This window comes from Rhinoderma darwinii, chromosome 3 (genome assembly GCF_050947455.1).
Source record: "Rhinoderma darwinii isolate aRhiDar2 chromosome 3, aRhiDar2.hap1, whole genome shotgun sequence".
In the NCBI taxonomy this organism is placed as follows: domain Eukaryota; kingdom Metazoa; phylum Chordata; class Amphibia; order Anura; family Rhinodermatidae; genus Rhinoderma; species Rhinoderma darwinii.
Window position 1 is genome coordinate 205,638,995 of NC_134689.1, and position 15,118 is coordinate 205,654,112.

At 40.8% G+C, this 15,118-nt stretch overlaps 1 protein-coding gene across 3 annotated transcripts in view; it reads right to left on the reverse strand.

The window, feature by feature from the left end:
* PRKAR2B (protein kinase cAMP-dependent type II regulatory subunit beta) overlaps positions 1-15,118 on the reverse strand; it is a 135,902-nt gene that overhangs the window by 70,429 nt on the left and 50,355 nt on the right. For all 3 annotated transcript variants that reach the window (XM_075857278.1, XM_075857281.1, XM_075857279.1), the window contains exon 2: positions 13,985-14,020. In XM_075857278.1, coding sequence (XP_075713393.1) covers positions 13,985-14,020 — 36 coding nt within the window. The remainder of the gene's footprint in view (positions 1-13,984; positions 14,021-15,118) is intronic.

Genomic DNA, 15,118 nt, shown 5'->3' on the forward strand with positions numbered 1-15,118 from the left:
AGGGCATAAGGTGGTATAATAATGGGGTAAATAATAATAATTAATTTGCCATAGATGTGCGGGGTGCTTTGAACCAATCCTTTATGCACAGGCCAGGTATTTCAGGACAGGTGTCACATTGATAAACAGTGTCCTTTCTTATACCCCTTATAAAACACACTCTGCACCTTTTTTAGAACTTTCCTGGTTTGCAATTTGGGGAATGTCGCTGGGAAAGTGTTGCCCTGGTATAATACGGGTGGCCTCATTTACAGTGGAGATTATGATATTTTGAGGCAGATGAGCTTGGTCCCTTTCCCTTCCTGGTTTCCAAATATTGGGGCTTTGATAACCCCCTCTTGAGAGTGAAGTAATGTTGGAGGAAGAAATAGCAATTTTTTTTACTTGAAGTTTTAATTTTTTTAGTTCCACTAGGCGACTTGAAAATTATATGTCCTGATCCCTGGTTCAAATTGATAGGCAGCCTCTTCCTGACATTTGACATATCCATACGCCAAAGTCGGGTAGAGGAATTATGGAACAGGCTCATGGAGTGAACCCGCTCCATACGATGCCGGTGTCGGCTGTATGTTACAGCCGACACTTCAGAGTAACGAGCGGGATCGCGCTCGAGTGTGATCCCACTCGTTTAACTCGTTGAATGCCGCAGTCAATAGTGACCGCAGCATTTAAATCGTTAGAAAGAGGGGGGCTAACAGCTCATCGCGCCCCCCGCAATGCAATCGCGGGGTGGCGATGGTTGCTATGGCTGCCTGGGGGCCTAATGAAGGCTCCCAGGTCCGCCATCTTTGTGCTCCTATTAAGCCCTGCCTCCGGCAGGGCTTAACCTGTTAGTGACCGGCCCATAGTGTTTTTACGTCGGTCACTAACGGGCCTTATTCCGATGCAATAGTTTTTACGTCGCTGCATCGGAATAAGTAAACAGAGCAGGGAGCTGTCAAATCTCCCTGCTCTCAGCTGCCAGAGGTAGCTGAGGGCTGGGGGCATCCCTGCTCGACCGGGTGAGATCGATATTCGTATCGATCTCACCCGTTTAACCCTTCAGATGCAGTGCTTGAATAGCGTGCACCGCATCTGAGTGGTTTTGGAGAGAGGGAGGGAGGGAGCGAGCTCCCTCTCATCCCACTGACACACGGTGATAAGATCACCGAGTGTCTGTGTCTCCGATGGCAGCCGGGTCTGCCTGTCGTGAATGCCTCCGGCATGACCTAAGATGCCTGTCCATTTTACACGGACAGGCATAATACACTGCAATACAGAAGTATTGCAGTGTATTATAAATGCGATCGGAGGATCGCATAGTGAAGTCCCCTAGTGGGACTAGTAAAAAAGTTTAAAAAAAAAGTTTAATAAAAAGTGAAAAAAAAAAAAAGTGAAAAAAAAAATGAAAAACCCACTTTTCCCCCTTACAAACTGCTTTATTATTAACAAACAAAATAAAGTTAAAAAGTTACACACATTTGGTATTGCCGCGTCCGTAACGATCCCGACTATAAAGTTATTACATCATTTAACCCACACGGTGAAAGTCGTAAAAAATAAAATAAAAAAACATGCAAAAATTGCTGTTTTCTCTCAATCCAGACTTTAAAAAAATGTGATAAAAAGTGATCAAACAGTCGCATCTACTCCAAAATGGTACCGATAAAAACTACAAGTCGTCCCGCAAAAAAAAAGCCCTAGTACAATTGTATCAGCGAAAAAATAAAAACGTTACGGCTCTTCAAATATGGGGACACAAACAAATAATTTTGAAAAAAAAAAAAGTGTTTTCACTGTGTAAAAGTAGTAAAACATACAAAAACTATACAAATTTGGTATCGTTGCAATCGCAACAACCCACTGAATAAAGTTATTGTGTTATTTATATCACACGGTAAACGGCGTAAATTTAGGACGCAAAAAAGTGTGGCGAAATTGCTGTTTTTTTTCTATTCCCCCCCCCCAAAAAAAAGTTAATAAATGTTAATCAATAAATTCTATGTACCCCAAAATGGTGCTATTAAAAATTACAACTTGTCCCGCAAAAAACAAGACCTTATGCAGCTATGTCGACGCAAAAATGAAAAGGCTATAGCTCTTTGAATGAGATGATGGAAAAACGTAAAAAATGGCTTGGTCATTAAAGAGGCTCTGTCACCAGATTTTGCAACCCCTATCTGCTATTGCAGCAGATAGGCGCTGCAATGTAGATTACAGTAACGTTTTTATTTTTAAAAAACGAGCATTTTTGGCCAAGTTATGACCATTTTCGTATTTATGCAAATGAGGCTTGCAAAAGTACAACTGGGCGTGTTGAAAAGTAAAAGTACAACTGGGCGTGTATTATGTGCGTACATCGGGGCGTGTTTACTACTTTTACTAGCTGGGCGTTGTGTATAGAAGTATCATCCACTTCTCTTCAGAACGCCCAGCTTCTGGCAGTGCAGCACTGTGACGTCACTCACAGGTCCTGCATCGTGTCGGCACCAGAGGCTACAGTTGATTCTGCAGCAGCATCAGCATTTGCAGGTAAGTAGCTACATCGACTTACCTGCAAACGCCGATGCTGCTGCAGAATCATCTGTAGCCTCTGGTGCCGACACGATGCAGGACCTGTGAGTGACGTCACAGTGCTGCACTGCCAGAAGCTGGGCGTTGTGAAGAGAAGTGGATGACACTTCTATACACAACGCCCAGCTAGTAAAAGTAGTAAACACGCCCCGATGTACGCACATAATACACGCCCAGTTGTACTTTTACTTTTCAACACGCCCAGTTGTACTTTTGCAAGCCTCATTTGCATAAATACGAAAATGGTCATAACTTGGCCAAAAATGCTCGTTTTTTAAAAATAAAAACGTTACTGTAATCTACATTGCAGCGCCTATCTGCTGCAATAGCAGATAGGGGTTGCAAAATCTGGTGACAGAGCCTCTTTAAGATCTAAAATAGGCTGGTCATTAAGGGGTTAATAGAAGCCTGTCAGAATCACGATATACTGCAATACATTAGTATTGCAGTATATCGTGCAAGCGATCTAACGATCGCTGGTTGAAGTCTCCTATAGGGAATAATAAAAATAGTAAAAATTTGTAAAATAAAGTTGTTTTTTATGTAAAAAATAATGTCAAATTAAAAAAGTTAAAAAAAAAAACAATTTTCCCCCTAGAGCATAGTAAATAAATAAATTACTTAACGCCGTACAAAAAAAAAATGTAAACGCCAGAATCTCTATTTTTTGGTCACCTCATTTCCCACACAAAATGAAATAAAAAGGTGATCAAAACGTCGCATGTACCCCAAAATGGTATCATTAAAAACTACAGCTTATCCTGCAAAAAATAAGCCCTCATACCACTTAATCGATGGAAAAATAAAAAAGTTATGGCTCTCAGAATTTGGCGACACATAATTAATTTTATTTTTTACACTTAGGTTTTTACTTGTAAAAGTAGTAAAATATAGAAAAAACTATATATATTTGTTAGCTCCGTAATCTTATTTATCCACAGAATAGAGTTAACATGTTTTAATTGCACAGTGAATTCTGTAAAAACGACGCGCAAAAAACAATGGAGGAATCGCTGTTATTTTCATTTTCGACCCCACAAATAATTTTTTCCCTGTTTCCTAGTACATTATATGGCACAATAAATGGTGCTACGAAAAACTACAACTCGTCCTGCAAAAATCAAGCCCTCATAGGATTATATCGACGGAAAAATAAAAAAAAGTTATGGCTTTTGGAAGGTGGGGAGGAAAAAACTAAAATTAAAATCTGAAAAATGGCTGTGGCAGGAAGGGGTTAATGTGCCGGAAGTCCTTGTCGACTATGACAAACACGTCAAATGTCAGGAAGGGGTTAATAATTTACAATGATGAAACTGTTGAATGCGGAGTTCAGGAATTTGTGTCTCTCTCTTGGAATACTAGCAATGTGCAGATGGCTTGATTAGCAAAACATGTTGCATTGGAAGGGAATTAACATGTTTTGTAACGGAAAACTGAAAAAACAATCCACAATATTTGTATATTTCTTTTTAGGAGGTCAAGAGAAAAATTCTGTTTAATAACATGCCATTCTAGAACACCAGTTTATGACTATCGGACAAAATTAAATACATTGGGGCACAATGTTAGAAAGTGACACAAGACGTTGGGACTACAGGACAAATATTTTTTCCCGTCGACATAGCCATACGAGGGCTTTTTTGTGGACAAGTAATATTTATTGGCACCATTTTTTAAATACTTGCAACTAGTTGTTCACTGTGCAATAGTAAATATACGTGGTTTTTCCCTTGAGTAATATATGTGAGATTTATTTCTTTTTTTTAGCAATTTAAGATAGTGATACAATTGTATCAGATAGTGATACAATTGTATCCATAAGGTTCGTTCACTAGCGCTTGCGCACTTTACATTGACATATGTAATAAGTTCAGATAGGACAAGGATGAGATTTAAATGGTTAATACCATCACACTCTAGTATTTATAATTTATTTTAGCATTTTCCTGGTTTTTATTTATTTTTATATTTTTATATTTTTTATATTTATTCAAAAAATATTATGTTTCAATATTTTTGTTCCAAGTTGGGACCGGTACCCTCCTTGTCACAAGGTGTGTGCCAGGAACTGAAGCAACATGAGCAGCTGCTATAGGAGTTCCTCTAGATGAATCTCTTGTATTTCAGCTACTGCTGCTATAGAGATCTCTGTGCAGTTCTCTTATTAGCAGATCAGCTGCTTTATCAAGCCCAGTGTGTGCCAGGAGCTGATACAGCTTCAGCTGCTGCTGCTGTGGATTCCACTGTGAGGATCTCGTGTTTAGCAACACACTAATCCTGCCTATCTGTAGTTATCTAGCCCTACGCGTTTCCTTACTCATAAGTAACTCTGCAGTAATTCATCAGGGGCTCACAGAGTTAATAGATTAGACCTTCTGGCATTCCAGAGGTCTGTGTAGACAATGCACTGATTCTATGATCAAACGTGGACATAGTTGCTAGCCCAGTTGCAACTAGTTGATTGAAACTTTTAGTACATTTTGTTAAATATAAAATGGGAAAGAAATAATACACCTGCCTGTTTTTGCTATTTTTCTAGCCCATTTGATGCGGTATAAATTGTTATCTTTGTCCAATGAGTCATTACGATTGCGGTGGTACTAAATATAAATACATACACACATATATATATACCAAAGACAGAGAACAAGCAACAGCACCAAGACTTCAGCGTTGGGGAGATGTTGGTTTATTCACCACCAGGTGGAAGAATGAGCAACGTTTCGGTTCACACCTGAACCTTTCTCAAGCTCATATCTATCTATCTATCTCTCTATCTCATATCTATCTCATATCTATCTCATATCTATCTCATATCTATCTCATATCTATCTCATATCTATCTCATATCTATCTCATATCTATCTCATATCTATCTATAAATATAAAAAACATGGTTTACTATTTTTTTACTAAACAAATTAAATTTTATTATTGAAAAAAGGGGTTCTTTTTTTTTTACTATGAATATTTCATTTTTTATTACGCTTTATTTATTATGGTTGCCCCAAATGTAATATTGACATCTGATTTTTTTTTGTGCAAAATACTGAAGCACATGTACAACAGCCATAAAGTGGCATAAATGTGTCTAGTATGCTGTGATTTGCACCAAATATATTATGTGTATTTTGAGAAATTTTGTTTTTTAGGGTGTATTCACACGGTGCAGTTTTAGCACATTTTTTGCCGCACGGCCAAAAGCTGCACCGAAAAAACTGCATGTGTTTTTACTTCTGTTTTGCAATCAGCGTGGATACCACTGCCAATCGAAGTGCACGCGTTCTTTCTGCGTTTTTCACCTGTGCAGCAAGAAAAATGGTACGCTGCTCGGACTGCATGACAGTATTAATAAATCTCCTTCGCTATTCTTTAAAATACACTTTAATCTGCTAAAAAAAACAAACATGACGTAAAGGGATCGAAGGAGCTTGACAGATGGTGGAGACTCTCTCAGCCTGCCCAACGGTTCTTCATGACATGGTCAGGTATTGCCAAGGGGTCCTTATGACAGGCGGTTTTGAGGTTTAGAAAAAGAAGTGAAGGAGGTAGTTTTATTGTTCCCTTCATTTCTTGATCTACTGTTGCGCGAATCACGCGCGGCACACGGAAGTGCTTCCATGTGCTGTGCGTGATTTTCACGCACCCATTGAGTTCAATGGGTGCGTGATGCGCAAAAAACGCTCAAGTATAGGACATGATGTGTGTGTCACACAGCGGGGACACGCTGCATGAAAAACACGTAATGTCTGAATGTCCCCATTGCCTAACATAGGTCCGTGCGACGTGCGTGATTTTCACGCGCGTATCACGGACGTGAACTACGCTCGTGTAAATAAGGCCTAAGACTGGGTTCCCACACTACAGAAATTCCACAGGATTTACAGTAGCAGCATACTGAATGAAATTTTGCAAATCTCAGGCCCACACTGGGGAAATGAATAGCAGAATAGTTGTGTGGAATGTGTTTTGCGGTGCGGCTTTCAAATCTGCCGCACGTCAATTTATGCTGTATATTCTGTTCGGAGATGCTGCGTGATTGGCCTATATTCTTCAATGGGGAGCATAAATTTCACACTAAAAAGCGCAAGTTCACTTGTATTGCAAGTTGTACAGTGATTTCACAGCGGAATAGCCGTAAAAACCGCAGAAAATCCACATGTGCACATAAAGCTTGATATAATCAATGCTTCACACTGAATCCGCAGGTAAAACCACTGCGGAAAATTCACAGCAGTTCCACAGCCCAAGGCCGGGTTCCCACGAAGCGTAAATGCTGCGGAATTTCCACAACGGAATTGTGTGTGGAAATTCCGCAGCATTTACAGTAGCAGCAAAGTGGATTTTTAGTAAATCTCATGGCCACGCTGCGGAAAAAACCCGCAGTGTAATGTTAAAAAATTTACCTATGGTGCAGACTTTAATTCTGTAGCATGTCAATTTATGCTGCGTTTTTGTTGATTTTCTGTTGCGGGTTTCCCCCATTGAATTCAATGGGGATGCAAAACCTGCAATGAAAAAAAATAAAATCATACTTAGGCCTTATTCACACGAACGTGACCTATGTAAATGAATGGGACCGCTCAGACGGTCAGTGATTTTCACGCAGCGTATGTGTGCTGCGTAAAACGCACGACATGTCCTATATTTGCCCGTGTTTCGCGCAGCACGCACCCATTGAAGTCAATGGGTGCTTGCAAATCGCGCACGGCACACGGAAGCACTTCCGGGTGCCGCGCGTGATTCGCGCAACAGTAGTAAAATGAATGAATGAAAACAGAAAAGCACCTTCTGCTTTTATGTTTGTAAACGACAAAACAGAGTGTCATAATGATGCCGGCTGCGCGAAAATCACGCAGCCACGCACCATATACAGATGCAACACTGAGCGTTTGCGCGCGCAAAACGGACACGCTCGTGTGAATAAGGCCCTAGGGTATGTTCACACGCACTGTTTTCAGATGTAATTCGGCTCGAATTACATCTGAAAAAACGGCTCCATTACGCCTACAAACATCTGCCCATTGCTTCAATGGGATTTACAATGTTCTGTTCCCACGAGGTGTTATTTTACGCGTCGCTGTCAAACGACGGCACGTAAAAAGACGCCCGCGAAAAAGAAATGCATGTCACTTCTTGGTACGTTTTTGGAGCCGTTTTTCATTGACTCCATTGAAAAACATCTCCAATAACGTCTGTAAAATACACCGTGAAAAACGCGAGTTGCTACAAAAACGTCTGAAAATCAGGAGCTGTTTTTGCCTGAAAACAGCCCCGTATTTTCAGACGTATATTGCCAAGGCGTGTAAACATACCCTTAGGGTATGTTCATACGCAATGGTTTCAGGCGTATTTCGGGCCGTTTACGCCTCAAAAAATGCCTGAAAGAACGGAAGCTGAACGCCTACAAACATCTGCCCATTGTAATCCATGGGAAAACAGCATTTAGTTCATACAGGGCATCTTTTTACGCCTCTGTTTTAAAAAACGGAGCGTAAAAAGACGCTCCGTAAAAAGAAGTAGCATGTCACTTCTTGAGGCGGATTTTCCATTGAGGGTATGTTCACACGATGAGAGGCATTTACGTGTGAAAAGACAGACTGTTAACAGCTGCCTCGTTTCACACGTAAATGCTCCTCCTCGCATTTTGCGAGCCGTCTGAGACGCTCGTAAATTTTGAGCTGTGCTTCATTGAGTTCAATGAAGAACAGCTCAAATTACGTGGCAAAGAAGTGCCCTGCACTTCTTTGCCGAGGCAGTCCATTTACGCGTCGTCGTTTGACAGCTGTCAAACGACGACGCGTAAATTACAGGTTGTCTGCACAATATGTCGGCAAACCCATTCAAATGAATGGGCAGATGTTTGCCGACGTATTGTAGCCCTATTTTCAGGCGTAAAACGAGGCATAATACGCCTCGTTTACGCCTGAAAATAGGTAGTGTGAACCCAGCCTCAGGGTAGCTGGCTTTTACGGCTGAAATGACAGCCTGTTTTCAGAAGAAAACAGCTGTGTCGTTCCAGCCGTAAATGCTCCTCCTCGTAATATACGAGGCGTCTGTGACGCTCGTAAATCTTGAGCTGCTCTTCATTGAGTTCAATGAAGAACGGCTCAAATTACGTTGCAAAGAAGTGTCCTGCACTTCTTTGCCGAGGCAGTCAATTTACGCGTCGTCGTTTGACAGCTGTCAAACGACGACGCGTAAATTACAGGTCGTCTGCACAATACGTGGGCAAACCCATTCAAATGAATGGGCAGATGTTTGCCGACGTATTGTAGCCCTATTTTCAGACGTAAAACGAGGCATAATACGCCTCGTTTACGTCTGAAAATAGGTAGTGTGAACCCAGCCTGAACACTATGAAAAACGCCTCAAGAAACGCCTCAAAAAACGCCTGAAAAGAAGCCTCAAAAGAAGCTCCAAATTAAAAGAAGCTTCATTTTCAGCTACAAAAAACGCCTGAAAATCAAAGGCTGTTTTCTCTGAAATCAGCTCCGTATTTTCAGACGTTTTTAGTCTAGCGTGTGAACATACCCTAAGGGTATGGGTATGTTCACATGCAGTGACCAGAAACGTCTGGAAATACGGAGCTGTTTTCAGGCGAAAACAGCTCCTGATTTTCAGACGTTTTTTTAACAACTCGCGTTTTTTGCGGCATTTTTTATGGCCGTTTTTCAATGGAGTCAATGAAAAACGCCTCCAAAAACGTCCCAAGAAGTGTCCTGCACTTCTTTTGACGAGCCGTCATTTTACGCGCCGTATTTGCACAACGACGCGTAAAATAAAGGCTCGTGGGAACAGAGCATCATAATTCCCATTGCAGGCAATGGGCAGATGTTTGTAGGTGTATTAGGGGCATTTTTTCAGGCATAATTCGAGGAGTAAAACACCCGAATTACGTCTGAAACCACTGCGTGTGAACATACCCTTAACGAGAACGCTCTCCTTTTTCCTGCAGTACGTCCTACTCGGAAGACGTTTCATCCCTTGTGACCGCTACAGCCAATCACAAGCCGCAGTGTCACATGGCCTGCAACTTCAATGTGGGAAGATAGACTACGCGCAGGGAAGATGGAGGGGATAAGGGGTTGGCGGGTGTTTTGGACGGAAAGTGATGCGAGTTCAAGGTCGGATACGCTGCACAGCTTTAACACAGCGTATCCGACACGTTGGAACCCGGTCTTATGTGCAGCAAAAAACGTTGCATGTTTTTTAGATTCCACATCGTTTACACTTTGTGGGAAACCAGCTGCGGAATAGCAGCTGATTGTTACTTTTAACCCCTTAGCGCACCAGGACGCACCAGTACGTCCTGCATTGAAGTGCTTTAAGCCACAGGGACGTACCGGTGCGTCCTGGCTAAAAACTGTCGCCCTGTCAAAGGACACAAAAAAGAAATTATTTGAAACAAAAGTGATTTTATCGTGCAGACGCTGCAAAACATAAGAGAAACTATATACATCTGGTATCGCCGTAATCGTACTGACCCGCAGAATAACGTAAAATTGTCATTCATAGCGCATGGCGAACGCCGTAAAAAAATAAATAATAAAAATCATCAGAATTGCAGGTTTTTGGTCACCTGGCTTGCCAAAAAAATGAAATACAAAGTGATCAAAAAAATCGCATGTACCCCAAAATGGTACCAATGAGATCTACAGATTGTCCCGCAACAAATAAGCCCTCAGACAGCTCCGGGGGAGAAAAAAGAAAGACGTTTTGGCTCTCAGAATATGGCGATGCAAAATGTGCAAAGTGTCCAAAAGCGGATAAGATCGGGCGCCATTTATCAGTGTGACACCGGCCACATATCTGTGGATAATTATTTATTTACCCCATTATTATACTCTTATTATACCCTGATGTTCTCCGCACAGATTACATATGCCCCCACATCATAACTGAAATACCAGCAAAACCCCAAACAAAACAACTAGCGAGCAAAATCCACGCTCCAAAAGCCAAATGGTGCGCCCTGCAGCGTGCCCAAGCAGCAGTGTACGTCCACATATATGACATTGCCATACCCGGGAGAACCCGCTTAACAGTTTGAGGTATTTGTCTTCAGTGGCACAAACTGGGCACAAAATATTGTGCACTAAAATGGCACATACCTGTGGAAATTTGCAATTTTCACTTTGCACCATCCACTGAGCATTCATTTCTAATATAAAAAAAACAAAACCTGTGTGGTCAAAATGCTCACTACACCCGTTAATAAAATGCCATCAGGGGTGCAGTTTCCAAAATGGGGGTCACTACTTGGGGGTTTGTTTTACTATTTGACCCCAGAACCCTGCTATTGTGGGCTAATGCTGCGAAAATCACCAAAATAGGTCTCACATGCGCCTTTCACTCCTAAGCCCTGTCATATGTCCAGGCAAATGATGAATTGAGGGGTGTAGTTTACCAAATGGGGTCACTTCTAAGGGTTTTACACTCTACTCTGGTACCTAAGAGCGCTCTGCAAATGCGACATGGCGCCCATACACCAGTCCAGCAAAATCTGTGCTCTAAAAGCCACATGGCACTCCTTCCATTTTGAGCTCTGCCATGTGCCCAAACAGCAGTTTAGGGCCTCACATTGGGTATTGCCGTACTCTGGAGAAATTGGGTAACAAATTATGTGTTGTTTTTTCTCCTATTACCCCTTGTGGGGAAAAAAATTGGGTGCAAAACGACATATTTTTGGGAAAAAATGTTTTTTTTTCATTTTCACTGCCTGATTCTAATACAATCTATGAAACACCTGTGGGATCAAAATGCTCAGTACACCCCTAGATGATTACCGTGAGGGGTATAGTTTCCAAAATGGAGTCACTTCTCAGGGGTTTCTACTGTACGGGTACCTCAGGGGCTCTGCAAATGCGACATGGCGCCCAAAAAACAATCAACCAAAATCTACATGCCAAGTAGAACTCCTGCCATTCTGAGCCCTGCGGTGTATCCAAGCAGCAAATTATAACCACATATGGGGTATTGCCGTACTCGGGAGAAATTGCTTTACAATTGTTGGGGCGCTTTTTCTCCTTTATTCCTTGTGAAAATGAAAACAATTCAACATTTTAGTGGAAAGAATGTAGATTTTCATTTTCACTGCATAATCCCAATAATTCAGCAAAAAAACTGTGGGGTCAAAATGCTCACTATACCGCTAGATAAATTCCATGAGGGGTATAGTTTCCCAAATGGGGTCACTTTTGCCGGGTTTGCACTATTTTGGCCCCTCAGTGTCTTTGCAAATGTGACATGGGGCCGCAAACCATTCCAGCAAAACTTGAGCTCCAAAAGTCAAATGGCGCTCCGTCCTTTCTAACTTCCGCCATGTGTCCAAACAGCAGTTTATTACCACATATGGGGTATTGCTGTGCTCAGAAGAGTTTGCTTTACAAATATTGGGGTGTTTTTTCTCCTTTATCTGTTGTAAAAATGAAAAAATCTGAGCTAAAACTACATTTTATTAGAAAAATTTAGATTTTCAATTTCACGGCATAGTTCCCATAGATTCAGCAAAAACCGTGTAGGGTCAAAATGCTAACTATACCCCTAGAAAAATTCCTTGAGGGGTGTAGTTTCCAAAATGGGGTCACTTTTGGGGAGTTTCCACCGTTATGGTCCCTCCAGGGCTTTGCAAACACAACATAGCACCGAAAACCATTCCAGCAAAATCTGCGCTCCTAAATCCAAATGGCCCTCGTTCCCTTCTGAGCCCTGCCGTGGGTCCAAACAGTAGTTTATTACCACATATGGGGTATTGCCGTAATCGGGAGACATTGCTTTACAAATGTTGGGGTGCTTTTTCGCCTTTATTCCTTGTAAAAACGAAGAGATCGTATGTTTTTTCAGAAAAAAAGTAGATTTTCATTTTCACAGACAAGTTCCAATAAATTTAGCAAAAAACCTGTGGGCTAAAAATGCTAACTATACCCCTAGAAAAATTCCTTGAGGGGTGTAGTTTCCAAGATGGGGTCACTTTTGGGGGGTTTCCACTGTATTGGCACCACAAGACCTCTTCAAACCTGACATGGTGCCTAAAATATATTCTAATAAAATAGAGGCCCCAAAATCCACTAGGTGCTCCTTTGCTTCTGAGGCCGGTGTTTCGGTCCTTTACCGCACTAGGACCACATATGGGATATTTCTAAAAATTGCAGAATCTGGGCAATAAATATTGAGTTGCATTTCTCTGGTAAAACCTTCTGTGGTACAGAAAAAACTGTATTACAAATGAATTTCGTAAAAAAATTTGCTTTATTTCTTGTGAAATGCCTAAAGGGTTAAAATAATTTCTGAATGCTGTTTTGAATACTTTGAAGGTGTGCAGTTTTTAAAATGGGGTGTTTTATAGGGGGTTTCTAATATATAAGGCCCTCAAAGCCACTTCAGACCTGAACTGGTCCCTGAAAAAAATAGCCTTTTGAAATTTTCTTGAAAATGCGAGAAATTGCTGCTAAAGTTCTAAGCCTTGTGATGTCATAGAAAAATAAAAGGACGTTCAAAAAAACGATGCAAACATAAAGTAGACATATAGGAAATGTTAACTAGCAACTATTTTGTGTGGTATTACTATCTGTTTTACAAGCAGATACATTACAATTTAGAAAAATGCAGATTTTTGCAAATTTTCTCTAAATTTTGGTGTTTTTTACAAGTAAATATTGAATGTAACGACAACATTTTTTCAGTATCATAAAGTACAACATGTCACGAGAAAACAATCTCAGAATCGCTTGGATAGGCAAAAGCATTCTGGAGTTATTACCACATAAATTAACACATATCAGATGTGCAAAAATCGGCTGTGTCCACAAGGCCAAAATAGGCTTAGACCTTAAGGGGTTAATGAAGCCAGAGAAAATAAGCATTACCTGACATATATAATACCTGTTTAGGCCTGATTTACATGAGCGTGTGCGTTTTGCGCACGCAAATAAACTGCGTTTTGCGTGCGCAAAAGGCACTTAAAAGCTGCGTGTGTCATCAGTGTATAATGCGCGGCTGCGAGATTTTCTCGCAGCCGCCATCATTTTGACACTCCGTTGGAATGTTTGTAAACAGAAAAGCACGTGGTGCGACCTGCGTGGTTTTCACGCACCCATTGACATCAATGGGTGCGTGATGCGCGAAAAACGCTGAAATACAGAACATGTCGTGAGTTTTACTCAGCGCACTCACACTGCACAAAACCCACGGACTGTCTGCACTGCCCCATAGAGTAATATAGGTGCGTACGACACGCGTGAAAAGCACACGCGTATATTACGCTCGTGTAAATGATGCCTTAAACGCAGCTTCTGAGATATTCAGCATTGCAGGCACTTTCTACAAAATCACTTCTATCAAAACATTAATACATTTACATTCATCATGAAAGTAAGTAAAGTACATTTGCATACCATTTTTTACATAGAAAATTTAAATCGGTCCTTACCAGATGCACGCCTTGAAAACCTGCTTATGACTGGAGCTGTAAATAAAAAAAAAAAAAAAACACAATATTAAAATTTATAATTAGATGCCATTAAAAGCTTAACAACAGCATTATTTGTAATAGCATCATTTAAACATTTTTCATTGAGTACTTTTTGTGGTACTTCTGTGCCTTCTGTACTAAACTGCAGCTAATTATTACCCCTCAAATTTCCCATTATTCATGGAGCAATGACGCCAAATATATACAGATAGATAAATTTAAAAAAAAATAATATATAATTCAATTCAAAAAGTGAAACTTATATATTATATAGATTCATTACGCACAGAGTGATTTATTTCCAGCAATTTTTTCTTTTAATGTTCAAAATTTTGGCTAACAGTTAATGAAAACCCAAAATTTAGTCTTCCAGAAAATTAGAATATTGGGTAAAAGTTGAAGATTGTAGACTCACACTCTAATCAGAGAATCAACACAAAATGCCTGCAAGGGTTTGCTAAGCCTTTAACCCCTTCTCGCACCTTGGCGTACATGCACGTCCAGGTGAGCAGTAACTTCGCGCACCTGGGCGTGCAGTTACGTCCGCGCTTTAACAGTTAACCGCCGCACGGCGCTACACCGCAGCGGTGGTTAACTGTGCAGGGTGTCTGCCCTGCTCTCCCCGTTGCCGATCAGCGGCCTGTCGCCGCTGAAATCGGCAATTAACCCCTGATTAATGGAGTCTGTGGACAGGAGTCTTTTATACAGGTGACCATGTAAGACAGCTGTCTTTAATGCAGGCACCAAGTTGATTTGGAGCGTGTAACTGGTCTGGAGGAGGCTGAACTCTTAATGGTTGGTAGGGGATCAAATACTTATTTCTCTGTGCACAATGCAAATAAATATATATCATTTTGACAATGTGATTTTCTTTTTTTTTTTTTTATATAATCTATCTCTCACTGGTAAAATTAACCTATCCTAAAAATTCTAGACTGTTCATGACTTTGACAGTGCGCAAACTTACAAAATAAGCAAGGGATCAAATACTTATTTCCTTCACAGTATATATATATATTCATACGGCTATGTCGACGGAAAAATAAAAATGTTATGGCTTTTGGAATGTGGAGGTAAAAAAAAAGGTAAATA